The sequence below is a fragment of the Protopterus annectens genome, chromosome 10.part0 (assembly GCF_019279795.1).
Source record: "Protopterus annectens isolate FY-2018-M chromosome 10.part0, PAN1.0, whole genome shotgun sequence".
Taxonomy (NCBI): domain Eukaryota; kingdom Metazoa; phylum Chordata; order Ceratodontiformes; family Protopteridae; genus Protopterus; species Protopterus annectens.
The window spans coordinates 793,919,497-793,943,262 of NC_056744.1; the positions used below are offsets into that span (position 1 = coordinate 793,919,497).

A 23,766-nucleotide genomic window follows, 5' to 3' on the forward strand; every position below is an offset into this window, starting at 1 on the left:
AGAATTCATGTGTTGAGTGCCTGTGAATCCTGAGATGGATTTACATTAATTAAATCATGATCGGAGACCAACACAGGGTGCTGCCTTTGTCTGGGGAGGGAGCATAGTGTTAATGGGTATCAGCATTTTCAAGCAGTTCAAATCTATGTTCCCCTGTCAGCTAAAGAAATGGTTATCTTGTTTCACCAATCCTTTCTGTCTGCAAAAAATAGGTACAGATAGAACTGTTTTCTTAATTATAGCATACATACAAACTTTGGATGCCGTAACTAGTGATATCAGTACTTATAGAAATGTCTCACCTTTGATGGTTAAGCAGTATGCAAGTAATGTTGGTAAGAAGCCAAGGGCTTTAAGAATAAATGGAGTGTTAGATGATGATTTGTATGTATTTTTAAGCATTGAACATCCAGTAATTCCTATTTTTGAAGCACTACCAACAATGCATAAAAATACCCTACCCCCACCAATGAGACCAATAGTTTCAGGGAGGGGATGGGTTACTGAACATTTATCTATGTGGGTAGAAGCAAAATTGAAAAATCTGCTTGCTTATTTTCCTGGGATTTTGAAAGACATTGCACAGTTCTTATCAAAATTGTATGATGCTTGCCAAACTTTAGATTTGAAGAATGTGTTGATGGTAACCATGGACGTTAACAGTCTGGTCACGGTCATCACAAATGAATATGGGTTGAAGTCAGTGAAAGAGGTACTGCATACTGTTAATATATACGATGAGAATACCAATACTTTAATCCTAGAAGCACTAGCATTGGTGTTAGAAAATAACATCTTTCTTTGTAATGGAACACATTATAGGCAGGTGCATGATGTTGTCATGGGCAAACCCTGTGCCAGCTTATATGCTAATTTAGTGTTAGCCTTCTGGGAAGATAAAAATATTTTTAAATGTGAACATCTATGGAAGACTTCAACAATTTTTTATGCCAGATTTGTTGATAGTTTTTGTTGTGGGCACAGGGCAGTGATGAACTGTTAAACTTTGTTGATTACCTTGAGAAAACTACAGATTTTCTTAGGTTCTCAGTAGAGTACAGCAATGAGACCATTGCCTTTTTAGATCTCACATTAAATAAAAATGTAATTGGTAAGATAAACACCACCTTGCATAGGGAACAATGGTGGAGAAATCATTATTTGAATGCACATAGTATGCATCCTAGGCATACTTCTCATAATATTATGCAAGGGCAAGGATACAGAGTTTCTCGGCTGTGCACAGACAGTAATGAGTTTTATAAAGAAATAGATGTGTTAAATGAACATCTTAAGGAAAAGGGGTATTCAAAGGAAAATTTAGAAAAAACTAAGAACAGTATAATATCCAACAAGGAAGCCAGGGCTAGACCATGGTTTTCTGATAATAAGGCACAGCAGGGAGATAGGTTGAAGCCATCTAATAAGTATGACAACAAACCCAAGGTAATGCTACGTTATAGTAACAATGTGTATGGGATATGTGATATTATTAAGCAAAACTGGAAGATACTAAGAAGAGACAATCACTTGAAGGACATTTTAGATGAGAAACCTAGATTTACCTTCAAGTGAAATAGTAATATAAGACATGTTATGCATAGAGCCTGGTTTGAAAAATAAGAAGAAGGCTAACAGTGTTTCCTCTACACACATGAGAACAGGGACTTTTCCCTGTAGGCATTGTAAAGCATGTCCAAGTGTGAACGGTTTAAATTATTTTATACATCCTGTTACAAACAAAAAATACACATTTGAGTTTTATGCAGATTGCCATACAGACAATGTGGTTTACCTGGCATGCTGCAAGTCGTGTCCGAGTTTTTATGTTGGAAAAACTAATAAGTTAAAAGCAAGAGTATTGCATCATTTGTCAACTATGAGTAGGATAAACATAATGCATTGTACCAGCATGGTTCTAGCTTTCCAGATCATACTTTTGCTTTTATGGTTCTGCATGTTGCACAGATAAAAAAAAAAGGGGGGGACATTGTCAGTGATACAGAGTATCATACAATATATATTATATTACAGAGAGTTAACATGGATCATGCAGTTGGCTGCTGACAACCACCTGGGTTAAATAGTTCTGTACCTTTAAAACCAGCCTTAAAGAAAAGGCGGGTCAAGTAATTGGTTGCTTTTAGAAAAGTTTTAATATTTAAAGGCTGTCCTGGTTATGTGAAGTTTGTCTGATGAAGTTTTTTTTAACCTGAAAGCGCTTCCGTTTCATAGTAAAAGATTACGGCCAGTGTGGACTCTATTTTGTTTGTTTTTGGATTAATTATTAGTTATCTAAAAATTTTCCAGTTGTATTACATATATACAAATATTATTTATAGAGCACTGGGGGCCAGGATCTGCAGCATTCTGAAAGTTATTTATTGTTTTGTTATTTTACTTTATACTGCCCGTACATTAGATAAAGTAAGCCTGATGAGATGCACGTGCCAGTTTATGAAGGGGAAGGGGATGCTTCTGGGTTCATCACAAAAACACAAAATGTCTTAATTTGTTTCACAGTAGTGTATTTCAAATAAATTTACATTTAGTTTCCACCATCTTTGTCTTTGGCATTCAACATTGTGGTCTTATTGAGTTAAGCAGTATTGTTTCACGTTTGAATTTACTTTTTGTCAGCATGATATTCGAGGTATAAGTGTCTTGCACAACAGCAACATAATTGTGTTGATTTGCATCTCTTACTCCATGAAGATATTACTAAATCATTATTTATTGTGTATGACATTCAGTGAAAGTGTTGCTGTTTAGAATACAGATTTTTACATATGAAGCACGATTTGAGTGTAGTTAACGACACTTCTACATTAGAAAATATTTAAACTAAAGGAGGAATTTGTAGAAGTTGTGTTTATAAAATATTTCCAGATATTTTTCTTTTTCTCATCCATCATTTTTCAATACAATGCTCTCATTTTCTGGTGGATTTAAATATGTAGCCTGACTTTTTATTTAACAATTTGCGACTGTTTCCTGTAAATGTATTACGACTGGCATTAATGTGGGGGAACTATTTTTTAAAAGAATAGTGTACCATGTTATGATTTACATGACACTCTTCAGTTTCAATAGTGCAGACATGAGTATCAAAAGTGGTAAATATGGAATAAGCTATCTCTTATTCTGCGTCTCATTTCCTGTGACATCACTAGTGCATGTTTGGTTGATGTACTATTTTAGTGGTTAGGAATTGCTTACTAGGAGGCTTATACCTTGAAATGGATGGCATTCAAGTTTGGGGCCCCCACACACTCACATAGTCTAGGAGCTTAAGCATTTCCTGTCCTTCCTTGGCTTTTAAATACATTTTGCTTTAAAGTGTCTGGGTTTCCAGGATATTTCTAAATGATTGCCTTTGCTGTTTATTGTACAGTATTTTTATTAACCACTTGTTTTATTGGATTATGGTTTTATAGCTAGGTCGTTTTTTTTTCCTCCATTTGGTAACATCTGGTCATTTTTATAATGTGTGTCTACTTAACTTTAAAAAAGTTCTTAAAAGGTTCATAAGCCAAGTAATGTCTCCCCCCATTTGTTTCACATCATTGTAGGTGTTTCAAATATTCTTTGTAAGTTATCATGTAGGTAAAGGTTGCCTGGACAGTTAACAAGTCTCCCTTGTCTGATTTCCTATTGTGGTCATTTTTTTACTGAAACTTGACTTGATAATTTTGGGCTTTACCAGCACCTGCCATTTTAATTAGTTTTCAGGGCTTCTGCCCCTTATTATATTATATAAGTAGCTGTGCGATATCAGGATGACCGTGGACACTAATTTGAACACATCTTAGTTGCAGGAGAAAACTATAGGTTTCTCTCTTTCCACTGTATACCATATTGTGTGAGGAGTTTCCTGCAAGGAACGGACTTCCTCCTTGACTCAGTTATTCATGATCACATCATTTACTTTGTGTTTTCACCCTTTGGATCAAGGACGAGTCAGTAGACTGTTGTTGAAGAATTAAGTTGTGTAATGAGAGGTCCGGGCTTTGTTCAGTTGACCTCTGCAACTTATAGACTGGTTCATACATTGGACTTGGTGTTTCATTTGGATATAAAATCCCAAGATTTAGTGAAACCAGTCTCGTGATCACACCACTTTCTGGTCTGCTTTGGCTTTGAACTCCCATGCCAAGACCTCCTAGTCAGAGATGAGAATTTTTGCTCCACTGTGCACATTATGTTAAAGCTTTTCATCATAGTCAACAACCCTCCTTTTTCCCATTTTTCTACATGGGGCAAAGTTTTGTGTTAACTGTTGCCATATGTCTCAATTTTGTGCCACACTCCCATCTTCGACATTCATGCCTGACTGTTGAAGATCTTCTCTCACACAATCCATCTGTGCCTTTGTTGGATGCCCTGATTTCCTCTTATCTTCTTCCTGTCTTTCCCAAATTTTCATCTGATTGTCTTCTGCTTTTCTGCACATGTACCTCAACCACCATAATCTGTTCACTTTGATCTTTTTTTGTAATTGGAGCTACTTTGGCTACTGCTCCACCACCTGCCCTACCACCTGTCTCAGGCACTTCATTGATGAGATGTGCAGCCCTGCCTGTTGATCCACTGGGAGACCTCTTTCTAGTTTAGAGTGCGAGTCTGTTGCTGGTTTCTTCTCCAGCAAAATTTGCTTGCTGCTATTAGTTCTGCCTTGTTGCCCCAGTATTGCTGTTATTGAAGCTTGATTTTCCATTGTCTCTTGGAAATGTTTAATGTTCCTGGTTATAATGAGCCCATTGCATTGCTTAAGCTTGAACACATGTCCAATGAGACTGGTTCTGTGTGGTCTTGATGTCTTGGGGCGAGCAAATTATCAGATATTGATCACATCTCTGAGACCATGGATTTTTCCATCAGCTTTGAAAGAAGCCGTCATTATTCTTGCACTTTAACGTTATGTCCCAATATACTTGATAATTTCCCCACAATCTCATACTTTTTATTCCTGTCTTTTAGATATTGGACTCGTGGATCAATTTCCATATGGGTTCTGCATTTGTCACTGTACAAAACAGTTCTTCTTTCATGTGGTAATCTCCTGATGGCCAAAGGCCAGTGACTTTATTCAGTCTTGGTTGTCCTCACTCTCTTGACTGCATTTGACATCATTTATTGTGACATTTTGACTGAACATTTACATTTGTACTGTGATCCTTTCCTTCATGGTCTTTGACTGGTTTGTGTTCTGTATGTCTAACTTCTGCCAAAGGACATGTTCTGGTCTGAACAAATCTTCACTTCATTCTTCACTTCACCTTTTGGACTGTGGAGCGCCACAGGGTTCATTCTTAGTATTGTCATTGTTCTCAGTGTATATGCTTCCAGTAGGAGATCTAATTAGGGGAAGGGGTTTAGTGTAGCATTATTATGTGGATGATACTCGCATTTATCTCAGGATGAGACAAGTATGTATTCCTTCGCTGACCATCTTGAAGCCATGTACCGATGGCTTTCTTGTAATTGAAATTAAATGCATCTAAAACCGAGACCATGGCAATCCATGCTATGTTAAAGGATTCTTGAGTTTGTTGAAAAGTTGCATAATATTGGTGTTTGAGTTCAGGCTGACATTTCAGGACCAGGTATCAGCTGTTAGATTTCACAGATGAAAACATGAAGACTTGTTTAAGATCAAGCACATTTTTATTTCAAGTTGACCTTTCAGTAGTACTTCATACTTGGTTTCATCACAGCTGGATTATTGCAATACCCCTTACCTAGGTCTTTCCAACACTACATTAACACCTACAGGTGGTGCAGAACTTGGCTGTCAAGTTACCAGCAGGTACTTCATGTTACCAACATATTACTCCTGGTCTCTGTGGTCTGGACTGGCTGCCTAACAGATTTAGGGTTAGCTGTAAAGTTCTGGTGTTAGTATGCTTGTCTGTCCTTACATGAATGAATTATGTACCTCATGTGCCTCAACTAGGATTTTACACTTGACCACCATGCAGCTGTGAGTGGTTACACTAGTATGTCTTGAGAGTTCTGGTGCACAGTCTTTCCCCTTTCAAACTCCCTAAATATGGATCCTGCTACCTCATTGGCTTTGGGAGTGTTCAGCATATGCTGGCTTCAGTAATTTACTTAAAATCATACCTCTTCAATACTGCATTTGAAGGGGATGAATGAAGAAAAACACAAAAACAGAAGCTGAAGTTGTTTTGAGTTGTCAAATTTCTCCATTGTTATGAAGCAGTGGTATTAATATGAATAAGTATGCCTTGTGAGTCTTTGTGATGCCTTCTGTATGGGAGATGTTGGGTGGGTTCCCTCTGCAAAAGAAGTGCTTTTAAATTGTGGGGTCTTGTCTGTGAAAAAAGAAATGCTTCTATGTTATGTAGTATGAACAAAACTTTGACTAACTGGGTTCATCCAGTTGTAACTTTATCTGAGTGAAACTTGAAGATTAATAGTGAAACTACCAGTTTCCGGTCTATTATATGTGTTTGACCTTTCATACTGTCCTTATTCCACTTTGAATGCTTGTATTATCAGAGTTTTTTTTTCTAATCATATTTCCTAGTTGTGATTATATTTAAAGGAAAGATGTTGTACCAGCTATAAGTGGCAGGATTGATTATAAGAATTTTCACTGAAAAATGTGATGACCACTTCTGTTAACTGATTTATATAAGCTGAGTAGAATAAGGTCCTCCTGCTACAGGATTACCCATTTAATTTCAAGGTCACTGGGGAGATTAAACTTCTGACACACACTGGGCATGAGACAAAGGAATTTACTTTGCATGACATCATAATCCATCACAGCACACACATACAGTTGCTTTCACATTACATGTACACATACAAGCCATTTTGACAACTACCAGTTCCCCTACTACACAAAAGGGTACCGATTTTTTTGCGATTTTTTTGATTGGCCCGTATACCGGTGTACGGGCCAAACAAAAATTGCTAAACACGGAGCCACTTCTGTTTAATGTGAACTGCGATGTTCCACATTAAACACAAGAAGCTCTGAGTTTAGCGATTTCTGATTGGCCCGTATGCCAGTATACAGGCCAATAAAAAAAAAATAAATAAAACAAAGCGGAGGCTGCCCGGGATTTAAACCGGCAGTGCGGGACTCAGGATCAGGCTGCTGATCTCGGGACAGTCCCGCCCAAATAGGGACGTCTGGCAACCCTGCCCCCAGGTAACAACATTAATACCCTTGAAAATATTCTCTGCTGGCTCACCTCAAACTTCCCACAAGAAACCATACTCCTTGGAGATTTTAATATAGACTGGAAATGTACTTCTGAAAATCCTACTACTCACATAAACCTTCATGGCTTTTATCAAACCATCACCTACCCTACAAGAACACATAAACCAAGCAATAAACAAACCACTGTAGACTGGATTCTAGTTAACAGTAACCCCCAACTATATGAAACAGGCATACTTCCCGATGATATCGGTAACCACTCTCTTACCTTTATAACTAAACTAAAAACCTCAATTCCCAGTCAAGTAAACATCAGAACCACCCGGAACAAAAAATATCTAAACCCAGTTAACTTTCAAGCAGAGATTGGAGCTTGCAATTGGACTCCCCTAAAATACTTACCACTTGAGGAAGCTGTCTCGTACTTTATAACAACAAATTCTTACTAATTCTAGAGCACCATGCCCTTCTCGTACAGTCAGAATTAGGACCAAACCAGCATCCTGGCTCTCAAAACAGACAAGGCACAAAATGCAACTGAGCTCAAAGATGAACTAACCCCTCACCTAAACATACTGTTACTCAGCCTCTCCACAGGCTACGTGCCCACAGAGTGGTGCACAGCAATGGTTATTCCGCTCCACAAAGGTGGAGCCACAACGGACCCCAGGAACTATCGCCCTATAAGCCTGACTAGCTTGGTCTGCAAAGCTATGGTGCGCATCATCATGGACCTCATTAACAGAGACATTGGAAACCTACAAACACTGGACCCTACCCAGTTCTGCTTTAAGGGCAGATCATGCCTCCTAAGCCTGGTGGACTTCGAGACAGTTACCAAGGCTATAGATGAGGGAAAGGTGGTCCACACAGCCTACCTAGACCTCGCAAAGGCCTTCGACACCATTCCCCACTCGGGTATTATAGACAAGCTCACCAGCCTGAACGTAAATCCCCTGCGTCATGAGATGGGTTGCCAACTAGCTCACGGACAGAACCCACATAGTAAGAGTTGCAGGAGCTAGGTCTGACTTTAAACTGGTTACAAGTGGCGTTCCCCAGGGCTCAGCCATAGGACCCCTCCTGTTCGGCATATACTTCTCAGAGGTACAGGCAAGCACAGGAGGACTATGGCTGACCAAGTTCGCAGATGACTGCAAACTAGGGGCTATAATTGACTCTCCGGCTGACACAGACATACTCCAAAAGGGTCTCACTGAGACAGATACCTGGTGTCAAAACCATGGCCTCAAGTCAAATGCCAAAAAGTGCATAGTTATCCCCTTTGGAAAAACAAAGTACCCACAAACTACCACATAGGTTGTAGCCCCCTAAATACAGGAGACGTAATAAGGGATCTGGGGACCCAAGTAGATAGTAACCTCTCCTTTGATAACCACATTGCCAAAGTGGTTAGAAAATCCTTCTATGTGGCCCACCTAATCACAAAAGGGTTTGCATCCAGATTGAAAGAGGTCATTGGGCCCCTCTACGCATCACTCATCAGACCCATCATAAAGTACAATGCTTCATTTGGGATGTACCTTACAAGACACCTGCAACAACTGGAAAGACCACAGAAGTACCTCACCAAGAGGATCACTGGCCTCAAGAAGATGCCCTATGCAGCTCGACTGAAGAAACTCCAGCTGTACTAAGTTGCATACCGCCTACTCAGAGGTGATCTCTGCCTGACATACAAGGCCATGTCCAACCCAGAATTGATGGACATGCTCCACCTAAAGAAAACCATATCCCCTCGAGCCACACGCTCCAGGGATCTAAACCTCACCACAACAATAAATAGGACATACTGGAGGGATAGATTGCTGTCCCAGAGACTTCCCATGCTCTGGAACAATATTCCAGTCTACATTAGGCAGAGCTGCTCGCCAACCCTCTTCAAGAGAAACCTTGACGAGTGGATGGGAAACAGAAAGTTTACCCCAGGGATAACTTCAATGGCTGTGCTGGACAGAGGCACAGGGAACTAATCTAAGGGGATGGCGAAAGCCAACACATTCCAGCTAGGCTTATAAATGCCTTCGGGCAGATAGCCTAATACCTACCTATGAGAAATAAAATTTAGACCAAATGGAGAAATCCAACTGATCACTTAAACTTTAGACAGCTTAGAAATGCCACAAAGAAATCAATATTCCTTGACAAAAAAAACTACTACCTTAAATTCCAACAAACCCAACATCAAAACCCACAAAAATTCTGGTCAGGAATAAATAAAATACTTCATCCTGGTCACTCTAAAACACCTACCCCTCTAATTTGACTCAATATTCTTCGATCCAAATTGCTGATACTTTTAATAAATTCTTCTCTGAAACTCTCTTGCTAATACCTTACCACCAGTGTCAACTTCTCACCCACCTGTGCCAACAAATTCGCCACCCCTATTACATCTGCAACCTATTCCAACATCCCTCATACACACCCTTCTTCTGAAACTTAAACCCTGCACCCCATCAGCTGCCCTCCTTCCTGCCAGATATCTGAAATTGGCAGCTGGACTACTTGCCTTTCCCATTTCCATCATAATTAACAGAACCATTATAGAAAATTCTATCCCAAATATCTCGAAAGTCTCTGATATTATCCCACTCCATAAGGGAGGAAACTCAAATAACTGTCAGACTTCCGCCCCATAGCCCTGCTCTCACCTATAGCAAAAATTCTGGAGAGATGTGTTCATCGTCAACTCCTTAAACATTTCCTCCAAAATCACCTACTTGCAGACTGCCAACATGGCTTTAGACCATACCATAGCACTACAACTGCACTCCTATCCTTTTCAGACGATATAAATAAAAGTCGTAACAACCTCCTCCTATCCTCTGCCCTTTTTATTAACCTCTCCAAAGCATTTGACATGATGAATCATGAACTATTGACAGATGCACTTAAATCTCTCTCACTAGATACCCTAACTGTCAAATGGTTTACATCCTATCTAGGAAATAGACAACAAGCAGTCCTCTGGGACAATGAACTATCCCCTCTGCTCCCTATAACTCTAGGAGTCCCACAAGGCTCTATTCTGGGACCTCTCCTCTTTACTACTATTTTCATCAATGATCTAACAACCTCCATTCCGCAAACCACCTGTATACAATATGCTGACACAACATTAATTTGTGCGGCCTCTTCACCTGCCAAACTTCAAACCAGGACCTAAAAAATCTGTACCTTAGGTGAAAACTGGTTCCAGCGATGCTGCCTCCTCCTTCACCCTAAAAAAAAAAAAAAATTACTATTATTCACTCCCACTCAGAAATCCCCTGCCATTAACTTCACAGTCGCATCTAACAATGGTACCATAATAGCTCCTGACATAACCACCAAACTTTTAGGGGTAACAATTGATCACAGTCTTAACTTTGACACACATATCAACCTAACGATTAAATCAGTGAATAGAAAACTTGGCTGCCTTTACAGACTTAAACCTTTTCTCACACCTTCAACCAAAACTACTATTGCCCAAACTCATCTACTTTCCACCCTCCTCTATGCCTCCCCATTTTATACAAATCTCTCCCAAAGCAATTTCAGTAAGTTGACAACATCTTATAACAACATAGCCAGATTTGCCACTGATGCCCCATTTCGTACCGACCACTGCAAAAATCTCAAATTGCTTGGATGGCTTGAACTGCAAAGCCAGTTTTTTTTTGAGCAACTCATGATCATTCACAAGATTCTGCACCATCCCTCAAATACTCCCATACTCAGAAACCTTATTAGCCCTTATCAAAATCTTTTAACCTTAAGATCTGCCAACAGAGTACTTGTTTCTACCCTAAAATCCAATAATAAATCTGGGGACTGCCTGTTCACTAACTCTATTGGTAACTCTTGGAACAAACTTCCAAGGGAACTAACATCCCTTACATCCACTCCACTTTTCAAGAAACAACAAAGAATCACCCTAAAATTCAATAGTAAATCTGGGGACTGCCTGTTCACTAACTCTATTGGTAACTCTTGGAACAAACTTCCAAGGGAACTAACATCCCTTACATCCACTCCACTTTTCAAGAAACAACAAATAATCTTCCTAAAATCACAGTGGCTATGCCCATGTCCCAATCCCGACTGATATTATCTCCCTTGACTGACCACTTTTTAGGTCTATAATTATGTATTTCTGATCTCTTGTTTCCTCCCTTGGAACTCTCCTCAAGCAGTTGTTTTGCCTAGGTTAAAAAAAAAAATACTCATCACCACCCTTGTATGTTATGTTCTATGACTGTGCTGTTTTATTTATCTGTGCAGTTTTATTAATCTGCTTACAAAATGTGTTTTATGTGTCTTGGATAATTTAGTTTAGTCTAAAAGTTCACTACAATATGTTTATATAATGTGTGTTATTGTTTTCTGGAGCTTTTCTCCCTGGGCCTCCGCTGAAAATGGACATATGTCCAGTCGGACTTTCACGGTCAACAAATGTAAAATAAATAAATAAATAAAAATAAATAAAATCTTTGTAATGAATCTCTGATTGTACTCTTCTTTAGGTATATGTGGATCAAGTTGATGAAGATATCGTAGCAGTAACCAGGCATTCTCCTAATACTCACCAGTCTGTGGTAACAGTTTCTCGGACTGCTTTTAGAGACCCAAAGAAATTTCAGTATAGGTCAGATGTCCCTCCAATGTGTATTCCAGGTATTGACCTTTCCTTTTTCTACTGTGTTGTAAAAGTACCTAATAAATATCCATGTTACGAGAGATGTCTTATGTTTTTTCTGTTAGACACGGCTGAAAAATGTTGTGTGTTTGTGCAGAGACATGCATGTGATTACAGGCACAGTGTTAATATTTAATGTTGCATTCAAGTGTTTCTAAGTAATTTCCTGCCAGTGAAATTTGTTTTTCACAAATGTGTTTGATTTTTATCTATACATGCATGAATAGAACCTTTTCCATTTCTGTATTACTTTGTGTTCCAGGTCGTAGCTAAAAGGGGTCCCTAGTCCAGTAGCTTCCCTTGATGCTGTCAGGAGTTCTAAATTTGACTGGTACCACTAAAACTCTGGCAAACAATAATGAGTGGTGTATTTGTACATCTGTCTGGGAGGACAAGTATATACATGTCTACTGTCCTTGTCTTTAGGGGGTTGTCAAGTTTCCAGACTCATGTGCTCAATACAAAAAAAATATCCAGAAGCAGATTGAAGAGGTGGCCTCAGAGTTCACTGTTGACACTCTAAAAGTACAAATTTCCAGACTGTTCCATATTGTTGAGTCGGTGGGTGAACATTTTATAAAGTTTGGGTACAGTGCTGTGGATGCAGCACCGAAGGAATCAGTAATGGATTTTGTTATAAGGAGACATTTCTAGTTGAGAAGTCTCACTGTTCTGACTGATCTGCAAATATACAGAGCTGAGTATATTTTTTTGGCTTAATAGTTGTACTATATTAGTGGTTGCTCAGATCTCTGCTGAAACTGTCTTCCCCACACCCCCTCCCTGTTTTTGGTTTGTAGTTAAATTTGGTGGCTTTTGCAGTGCCCACCCCACTGTAGATTTGATCTAGGGCACTCCCCCAGTCTCATCTGTTTACCGCATTCTACCTAATAAACCTTTTCTGCACTTGCTTTTAGTCCTTTTTAATTTAATTGCATTTTTTCAAACTGTGTGTGATCTAATATTGCTACATATTCAAGCGTGCTAGCTTGCAATGCATGTGAATTGCTTTTACTACTGTTTTTGCTACTTTTCTGTAAAAAAAAAAAAAAAAAACTGTAAGCCTGTTTCCTACCTTTCCTGTAACTAGTGTTCCAGATACAGATTTGCTGTATCCAGGACTGTTTGTAAGCTTCTGAGCCCCCCAAGCCTTTCTGTGTTGGAGGGAAGCCTTCTAGCTTATCAGTGGGAGTGGTAAGCATTAGGTAACCTGTCTACCACATAAGGAGTGGTTCTGGCCCAGAATTTGTAGTTATTGGCCGTTTAGGCAATCTTCCATCTCTCTCACTATTCTGATTTGAAAGCCTGCATTTGCACTTGTTTCTGTCCTGTAACTTGTCTAGTGCAGATACAGATTCTTAGTTTTAGCACTTAAATTTGCTTATTCATGCTCATCACTTGTTCAGAACTTGTAAGCACTAAATAAGCTACTAATTACTATAGCACTCAATCTTCCTCATTACCTAGAGGAAAACAGTTTTTGTACTTACTTTTCTCACTGTCGTTGAGAAAAACAGCTCTTGTACTCACTTTCCTCACTTATCTAGTGGAAAATAGTTTTTATTCAGGCATGTCCAAGGGTCAGCTCACAGTGTTCTCCCCTGTCTATCTGATGAATCTGGGCATCTTGAGGCAATGTAGAAATTGCCTCATGTACACAGACAACCCTCTCCTCCTACCACCCAACACTACAACCTGTGAGAGATGCACTTATCTAGCCAAACAAGACTTAACCTGACAGTCAAGAGGAGAAGGTAAACATTTGCACCACACCACACTCGTCACATAGTCTCACTACGTCTACACCACCAAAATCCACACATAGAAACTCAAAAACATTCACGGAGGCTCTCGATAATAATCTGCCTAAGCAACAGAGACCTCCAAAGCAGTAACACAAGCAACCTCCATCCCCCAACACAACCCAAATGACACATAGCCCACAGACTCAGTGTGCCACTCAAACACAACCAATAAGGCAAAACAACATACCCAACACACTAGTCATAGGTGACTCTATATTCAGGCACACTGATGTCCCACTCACCAGGCTAAACAAGGAGACGGTTACTGTCAGCTGCCTGTCGGGTGCCAGGATCAGCCACATAACCGACGCACTCGGGTCACTCCACAACAAGTACAGATATGACTCTGTCATTGTCCATGTTGGTGTGAATGACCTGAGATGTACCTCCCTGGACTACATGAAAAGAGACATGAAAGAGCTCTCCGATCTTGTAGCCCAGGCAGGTAAGACCCTAGCCCTGAGTAGCATTCTGCCATCGCCCAGAATGGTACCGCAGTACAAGGACAAAATGATTGACTTCAACAATTGGCTAAGCTTCTGGTGTCATTCTAAGGGGATCCAGTATCTGTCTGCTTGGGATGACATGGTCAACAGACCAGGATGCTTTACCATAGATGGCCTGCACTTGTCGCCCCTGGGATTCCGGGTACTGGCTAAGACTCTTGCTGCCCCTTTAGTGCCTTTTTTAGGCAGGGTTCAAGTAACAAATTCACCACCATAACAGGAGCAAGCAAGCAAAAACTGAGGGTAATGCTACTCAGTGCTAGAAGTCTAAATTTCAAAATGCACTCACTCGAGGCACTCCTTAAAATGGAGAACATCGATATCTGTGCAGTGACTGAGACCTGGTTCAAGGCTCCAGAGAGCACCCCTGCACTACCAGGCTATAACTCATACCACACCTTTTGGCCATGTAACCTGGACCGAAACACCAAAGGTGGGGGTGTGTCCATATTCATTAAGGATATCCACACCTCCAGGCTAGTTGCTCAGCATAATGCATCCGAGGTTATCCAAGTGCAACTAACTCTTGGCAAAACTGCAATCCAAATTGTAGCTTACTACAGATCCCCCACCATGCCCCAGGATTCCCACTCCTCTTTTTTTGATGTACTGGAAAATGTTAGGGTTCAACCAAACACTCTCTAATAATGGGCTACCCCACCATTAACTGGGAAAACTACTCTTGTACCAACTCCTTAGCGCAACACTTTCTGGAATTCATAAACTCCAATGCCCTAAATTAACTTATCCACACCCCCACCAGGGGCAACAGTATCCTAGACCTAGTCATTACCAACATGAGTGACCGGTGTTCCACACCTGAAGTCAACTCCTCGTTGGTCCGATCCGACCATTAGCTAATCACCCTTGATATCCACATCCCACCCCCACCCCCCATTAAGGAAACCACAGTAAAAAAATTCTCCAAAGCCAACTTCATGCTTCTTAAGACAGAAGTAGTGAACTTCATGACACCCATGCAGATGGACAATACAGTTACAACTGCTGAATCCTACACAAATGCACTCTATAAGCACTTACATGAGTGCATGGATCGTGCTATCCCAAACAGAACCAAGACGCTATCCTCCAAAAAAGGAAGCCAATCTGGTGGTCCCCTGCCATAAACAAAAACTGTACAACAGAAGGAAGAAACTGTTGCAAAAGAGTGTAAAATCCCATGAGTGGAGGAGCTCCCTGGTCAGCCTCAGTAAGAAGCTGAGATCCGTTATAAGATCCTCCAAAGCTAGCTATGCAAATAAAATCGCCACTAATTCTAAGGACAAACACAAAGCATTCTATAGCTATGTCAAGAATCTCGATGGCAACACCCAGATCTGCTGTGAGTTACAGCACAAACGCACGAAAATTACAGAACCAACTAATATTGCCAACATCCTGGCAGATGGGTACAGTGCTAACTTTACCCCCCCCCCTCACCCCCTAAAGGGCCCATATCTATACAGGAAGAATGCAGAGTCCCTGTAATCACAACTACGCAGGTAAAAGCTGCACTCTCTAAAGCCAAAAACTCAGCATCCATGGGACCGGACAACATCCCAGGCTGTATTTTACACAAACTTCAGAATGAACTGGCTCCTCACTTAAGCACCATGTTCAAAAATAGCCTCGCATCAGGCTTTGTGCCCACTGAATGGTGCACAGCAACAGTTATCCCACTCCACAAAGGGGGAGCCACCACTGATCCCGAGAACTATAGACCTATTAGCCTGACGAGCCTGGTCTTCAAGGCCATGGAACATATCATCATGGAACTCATAAACAAAGACATTGGTAACCTCCAAACTCTGGATCCCACCCAGTTCGGGTTTGTGAAAGGCAGATCATGCCTCTTGAACCTGATCGACTTCTTTGAGGCAGTCACCAAAGCCGTAGATGAGGGTAAGGTGGTTCACACAGCCTATCTTGACCTTGCCAAGGCTTTTGACACCATCCCCCATCCTGGAATTATAACTAAACTCAATAAACTAGGCATAAATCCCTACGTCACAAGATGGGTTGCCAACTGGCTCACTAACAGAACCCACACTGTAAAAGTTGCAGACTCCAAATCTGACCTCAAAGCAGTGACAAGTGGAGTACCACAGGGTTCCATCCTGGGACCTCTCCTGTTTGGTATCTACTTCTCTGAAGTACAGGCTAACACAGAAGGCCTCTGGCTAACGAAGTTCGCCGATGACTGCAAACTAGGAGCCATAGTCAAGTCCCCAAATGATGTGAACATCCTATAGAAGGGCCTGTCTGAGACAAATGCGTGGTGTCAGAGCCATGGCCTCAAGCTCAGTGCCAAAAAGTGCAGTGTCATCCCCTTTGGTAAAAACTCTGTACGAATGCATGATAAGAGACCTTGGGACCCAGGTGGACAGTAGTCTCTCCTTTGATAGTCACATCACCACAGTAGTCAGGAAGTCCTTCTACATGGCACACCTTATCATAAAAGGGTTCTCATCCAGGAAAAAAGAGGTCATCGTTTCCCTCTACTCGACACTCATTAAACCCGTTATAGAGTACAACGCCCCTTTTAGAATGTACCTCACAAGACATCTGCAGCAGCTGGAAAGGCCACAGAAGTACCTCACAATGAGGATTACTGGACTCAAACAAATGCCCTACACTGACCGCCTCAAAAAACTCCAGCTATACTCCGTAGCATATTGCTTACTCCGAGGTGATCTCTGCCTAACATATAAAGCTGTGTCAAACCCAGAGCTGTTGGACATGCTACACCTAAAGAAATCCCAATCCCTCCGAGCTATACGCTATAGGGAGCTAAACCTTGTCACCACAATAAACAGGACATGCTGGAGGGATAGATTCCTATCCCAGAGGCTTCCCATATTCTGGAACAGGCTACCCATCTATGTCAAGCAAAGTTCTTCATTTGCACTCTTCAAGAAAAATCTTGATGAGTGGATGGGAAATAGGAAATACACCCCGGGGATCACTTCTCTGTCTCTGCTCGACAGTGGCACAGGAAAATTACTTTCTTGGGTGACGTAAGCCAGGGAACCTTGTTGGCTAGACTTACGTAGACCCTTGGGCCGATAGCCTAGTACCTACCTATGAACCCCTGCATAAGTCTCCTGTTTGGTTCTCCTACACAGAATATTTTTGTAAAGTTAGAAGAAAAAGGGAAAGTCACGGAAGTGGTTAAATAACTCTTCCAGGCACCTATTCCCAGGTATAGTAGAAATTGTCTATCAAAGCAGTGGCATCTGCCTCCATCAGACCTAGAGTCAAATAGCCCAGACAGAAAAAAGCCTTTGATGGGAAAAAGTGGCAGGGCAGGCAAAAGGATAAGACAAAGAGGCCTGTTGAAGGGAGTTCTATAGGGCCATCTTAACAACAGTCATTCTCCCTGGAAGACTCACTTTCTTCTCACTTCCACTTCAACAAAACTCCTTTTCTATGTCTTGTAGGGGTCAGTGAACACACAAGGATTCTAGATATTGTCATTTTAAGTTACAGAATAGAATTTAAGATGTTCCTTTCATGGGGATGCCTTCTGTCTTGGCAGATCTTGCCTCCTCCACAATCAGATCCTTTCCCAAGAAGCCAAAAATGTGTCCCATGGAGAGACAAGTGAAGAGATTTGATTTCCAACTCTTGGTCCCCAAAAAGAAATGCCCAAAAAATCTATCATGACCTCTAATACAAAAAAAAATAATAAGGTGTTCAAAATGTTTAACATGCGGTCCCTTCTCCTTTTGATGATGCTAATGGCCTGCAGGATCAAACTAGATTTCAAAGGAGGATGGCTTAATGGCTAAGGTGTTTGCCTTACAAACACAAGGTGCAGGGTTTGAGTCTCACAAGGGATACTTGGCTAGGCTTAAAATGGCTTGCAAGGACAGTTAGCTTAGTACTAACCTATGAACCTATGTATGTAGAGTACAGTAGACTCCTGGGCTCAGAGCAGGACTTAATTTCCAGGTTAAGTCCTTTGCTTTGGCTTTCCAACTGTTCTCAGGTTCTTCACAAAATGTCTGGCCCTGCTGATGGCATTCTTGAGGACCAAGAGCATTTGTATGTACCCATACCTGCCTGACTAACTGCTGCTGGCTCAGTTTATGAAGAATATGCAGGAAGTCTCTTACAGCTTCAACTGTATCCAGAAGTTGGGTTTTCTTAGAAACTCTCCAAGTCCACCCTGATTCCCAGTACATCCAAGGTCTTTCTATGCAGTCAACCTGGACTCTTGCCTAGCCAGGACTTTTCTACCATCCCACATGGTGACATTTCTGAGAGAAGTTTTCCTAGAAAAGTACAAGAGGGTGACTGACTAGAATGGAATCTGAGACTCCCAGGTCTCATGGTCTTGCAATGTTTTGTATTTGTGATGGAGTGCAGTCACTTTTTTTACTGGTGTGTGTCATTCTATATAAGATTTGATCAAGAAATTAGGGATGGTATGGTAGAATACTAGGTTATCGAAATAAGGGACCTTTTTAAGCTTAACCACACTTCCCAATAAAATTTGATGGGTGTTTGGTCCCAAAGTTTATATATATACTTGGCATAGGTGGGCATTTACCTAATAGAGACGCAGGTGTGAGACCAGAAGTTTCACTTTAAAAAAAAAAAAAAAAAGTGTTGGAATGACCTCTGCTTCATATGGATGGGAAAACGTGTTCCAGAAAAGGGAGATCCATTGAGACACATGCTTGCCGCTCTAGCATGTTGTATTTATGTTGCAGGTAAAGTTTACATCCCTGGATGAGGTGTTCCTAGTGGTATTTGTTGTACAGATGTGCAGCAGGTTATTTAGGGCTCAATTGGAGGATGCTTTGTAAGCCAGTCAAAGGTTGCCAGTCATCACTATATTAAGACAGTCTCTATGGACACTCCAGTTGTTGCAAATATCTGGTTAGAAACTTGCCTAAGTGGGCATTGTTCTCAAAGACTGGTCTTATGAGAAGAGTACAATGGAACAGTGACCTGTTTGGTTTTAGATGTGATATCCCATGCTTATTAATTGTGCAACATAGACTTACTCGCTACACTAGACATCTGGTGGTCAAATGTCAAATCACTATTTACGTGTGTTCCCAAATCCCTGACTATAAACTCTAGGGGTCTATTGTCAATGTAGTAATTTGCAGAGATGAATGTCTTACTATGATGCACTTTTTGGCACCAAGATTTAGATCATGACTCTTGCACTGTTTATTAGCCTGTGTCAGACCTTCTTAGGGGATATTTGTGTCTTGTGGGATTCATTGACTGCACCCAGTTTGCAGTCATCTGTGAACTTGGTCAGCCAGAGGCCCTTGACGTTAACCTTGACTTCATTGACGTAGATACCAAACAAGAGAGGCCCCAGCCCTGAGGCATCCCACTAGTAACCATCATTTTTGTGCATGTGGACTCCCCTATTCTAACTTATTGGGTCCAATCTGTAAGCCAGCAGGTGATGTAGAGATTTGTCAGTAGTTTAGTGAGCTTTTCTATAATGATTCTAGTGGGCCTAATAGTTCATTTCATGCTGTTAAGGAGGCATCCTGGGATATTATTGGGACCCATCAGTGCAGTGTTTCTTGATTGTGGAGAACAGCTTGAGTACCTGCTGTCTGATGATTTTTGGGGGAGTTATAGAGGTGGATATTTCCCAAGGGGTATCTGGCAGGGAGAGGGGTGTAAAATTGGAGCCAATTTGTAGGTGGTACCATTTACAATTTATTCAGTGAATCACTGTGTATTTCCTTTAAGTTTATGGACATAGCTGAAGAAGGCCTTGTGACTGCCCTTGGCCAAGAGGCTAATTTTACCTCAAATTTGGCTTTCATAGCAGTGATTAGCTCCCCGAGTTTCTTGTCTAGATTGAAGAGATTTTTGTTTTACCTTGATGGGCATTGCAATTTTTGCTATGAATTTTTTTTTTGTTGTTGGACAACTTATTAATATTAAGATTCCACCCAAGTAGCTTGCTTTATGAGTTGATCCTGCACTTAATCTGGGTAGATACAACTCTCTGTGCAGATGTTAATATGATTATACAAGGTTTCTGTGAATGATTCCACATAATCATTCAGGGCTGGAGGGCTGTGATCTTTTGCCAGGGTATCATTTGTTAGTAGTGAGTTTGTCCTAGAATAATTTTTGAAAGCTCCAGAGTTGGTCTGCATCCCTGATTTTACCTTTACTTCAAAGGAGACATCTTTATGGTCTGACCTGACCAACAAGGACATTACACTAGGGATATTGCAACTTTCTGCCATGTTTTTGAGGACTAGTTCAGGGATGTTTATTTTTCTAGTGGGCATAAGGACTAACTGTGCCAATGTTGATAATGACCAGTGTCGAGAATAACTTTGCTACAAGGTTGATACCTACACAGTGGTGAACTAGTCATTGATCATTATCCCAAAGTATCTCTGTTCTGTGCCTGATGTTAAATTGCAGACATGTAAAAAAGGGGACTCCCAGTATTTGAAGATGAGCTGTTTGATTATCTTACTTCTATTGTGTGCCTCAAATTGGATTAATGTAGAAGCATACAGTAGCTGTATTCCCTTCTTTAGCCAAGTCAAGGCAACTTTTAAAATGTTTGCTTTCTTGACAACATTAATGTTGTATGTCCTCTACAACAGGTCACATCATTGTGGTTTACTATAATTTTCAAGAATGACAGTAATTTGACAGTGACTGCATTTTTACTAATTTATTTTAGGGAAAATTGAAGAGGTTGTATTAGAAGCCAGAATTGTAGAAAGGAAGCCTTTTTCTTACAAGAAAGACCCGAAGACTATTAATGGAATGCCTGAGTACACCGTTGAGATCAGCGAGCATATTCAGGTAATTGTAAATGTGAACTGCTTTTGCCTGTCAGTAACGTAGATTAGATTAGGGGTAGAAAATTTGTCTTAGGTGCGAGTTTGCAGAACCCTGCAGAGACTCTTCAAAGAATAGTACTAGTGAAGTACTGTCTGCATATTTTGTAGAATTAGTAGATAGGCATATCACTGCAATATGTTTAATCACTCACTAAATAAAAAGAGAGAAAATCATAGGAGCAATGAAAGCAGTGGTTTACTTCCACTTAGTTTTGCTACATAGACTTATTTTTTATTTATTTATTTTTCTGATTACATCTCTGTAGGGAAAAAAATCCTGTCTCATAAAAGTGTGTTTGGAATAATAGAAAGGAGTTGGTGTGGTACAAATAAGTTTAATCACTCACTAAATAAAAAGAGAGAGAAGCATGGGAGTAATGAAAGCAGTGAATTACTTTCACTTACTTTTGCTGCATAGACATATTTTTCTGACTAAATCTCTGTAGGGAAAAAAATCCTATCTCATAAAAATCTCCAACTGTTAAACAACGCTTCCTGCATATGTATGGGTCAAAACACATGTCCAAGAGTCTCGTGTTCAGATTTTTGTCTGGTCAGAAAGACCAAGAAAGATTGCTGGCTTTGACCCATTTCCTGCCAGATTGTCAACTATCATTCTATTAAGTTAAAGCATACATAGAAATATGTAGAGTTGTATTTGTTAACTCTTTAATCCAGAAGGAGCAGCTTCCTTTCCCCTTAAGTCTTCCTAATTTTGCTTGAAGTAAGTGCATTTTGAGGTTTAGACTTCTAGTGTTGAGCAGCATGACCCTCAGATTGCATTTGTTTGTAGCTGTTATGGTGGTAATTTGGTCTGTGCATTTCTGTAAATAACAGAAACAGTACAACTCTAAACAAGTCAAACTAATAATAAAAGCATTCAATGAGGATGCATGGAAGTATCCCTTACATTTTGTTCATCTGCTGTTATCAACACTTCAGACCTTGTTGTTAACACGTCCTGCTTTAGTTCTGCATGTAACTTAACACACACAGACACTCGCTTCGCACCCCCAGTCAAAATTACTAATATGTGCTAACCCTAATACTGCCCCTCACCTTGCTGGACATCTTAACTGTAAGAAAGCCCTTTCCATAACACTAACACTACACAAGACAGCTCAGACACTCGCTCAAATGCACGCATACACACAAGGTATAATCTCCCCTCCCCAACACAGAAAATGCATTTTCTGGAGAGTGTGCCATTTCTCTTCTGAGAATGCACTCAAGAAATGAAACACTTAAGCAAAAATATAGTCAAACCAGCAGAAGACATAGATTTATCATTTCCTTCTCAGGAAAATTCCTCCTGTTAGGACAGTACACAGCTCTGGGCTCTTTTCATGTATGACCAGACAGATTAAAAGTACTTACCTATGTGTGTTTTTCTCATATCAACACAGTGTAATGCCAGTCTTAGTCCCCACATCAGGCAGATTTTAAAGCAATGCTAACACAATTTTAGAAGCAGAGCCCCTAGATTTAATTTCCTAATGCTTGTGTAGTTGTAACATTTGTTTTACTGATATTTACTTTGTTACAGTTATTTCTGTTTTAGTGAAGATTAGTCTCACTTTTCAAAGTAGGTAATGCATACATAGTACATTTTTAGTCATACACTGATTTATGTCCTAGTATAAAACAACAGGTTTTCAGTCATATGCACTTTTGTTTTTCATGTTGATCTTTAAGTCTGAATTATTCAACTATCAGAAAATGTTTCACTGGTGAGCTGCCTGTGCAAATGTTTTGATGTTCTTAGCGTTTCACTGTTGCAGTCATCACACTTGGGTTATCTGCCTGCAGGTAGCCCTCAGTCTGCCCGAATACTAGAGTCTTGGGATTTCTGTGTTTGATGCTGTTTGCCTCATCCATGACATCAGGTAGTCAGGGGTATAAAACATGCAGCCGACGCTATTACATCAGCTTTTCTTGCCACGCGGGAGCCTGAAGCAAAAGAAGTTTGCAAGTGCTGGTCGGCAGCTCCTTGAAATTTTCATTTTTTTGAGTTTCAAACGTGAAGTCTTCTAAAGCTAAGTACCCCCATTGGAGATCTGGAGTATACCATCAATGAAAAGAAATCACATGTGGTGCCCAACCAAAAGATTGTATTCCTGGGAGCAAGCTTGAACACATCTTCCCAGATGGCATTCCTCACTCCAGAAAAACAGGTTTATTTCAAACTACTGGACACCCAAACCCAGCTATCTGCAAGAAAAATACTGCAAGCCCTAGGGTTCATGGCTTCATGTATTCTACTGATTCCATATGCAAGAATGGATATGAGGAAACTTCAGTGGTACTTAAAAAGTCTCTGGTGTCAACATTCCCAGGATCTGGAAACAGTGATTCCTATCATTCCTTGCCTAAGGACAGAGTTTCTTTGGTGGGCAGAGGCTTGCAACCACAACAAGGGACTCCCTTTCTCACAACCCCCCCCCCCCCATCGTCCAAACTCTGACAACAGATGCATCAGACTATGCATGGGGGGCTCACATGGCAGGCAAATGCATTCAAGGCAGATAGAGCCCAGGACAAATTCACCTGCATATCAATCAAAAAGCAATGTTAGCTATACAGAATGCACTGACAGCCTTCAAATACCTTATCCTGCCAGGACCCTCCTCATAAAGACAGACAGCACCACAGTTATGTGGTACATAAACAAGCAGGGGAGAACTCACTCCTACCC

General features: G+C 40.6%; 1 protein-coding gene across 4 annotated transcripts in view; it reads left to right on the forward strand.

Annotated features, from left to right (window-relative positions):
* The window catches only part of AGL (amylo-alpha-1, 6-glucosidase, 4-alpha-glucanotransferase), a 1,248,201-nt gene that overhangs the window by 707,322 nt on the left and 517,113 nt on the right, over positions 1-23,766 (forward strand). For all 4 annotated transcript variants that reach the window (XM_044085615.1, XM_044085617.1, XM_044085614.1 and 1 more), the window contains exons 17-18: positions 11,734-11,884; positions 20,909-21,033. In XM_044085615.1, coding sequence (XP_043941550.1) covers positions 11,734-11,884; positions 20,909-21,033 — 276 coding nt within the window. The remainder of the gene's footprint in view (positions 1-11,733; positions 11,885-20,908; positions 21,034-23,766) is intronic.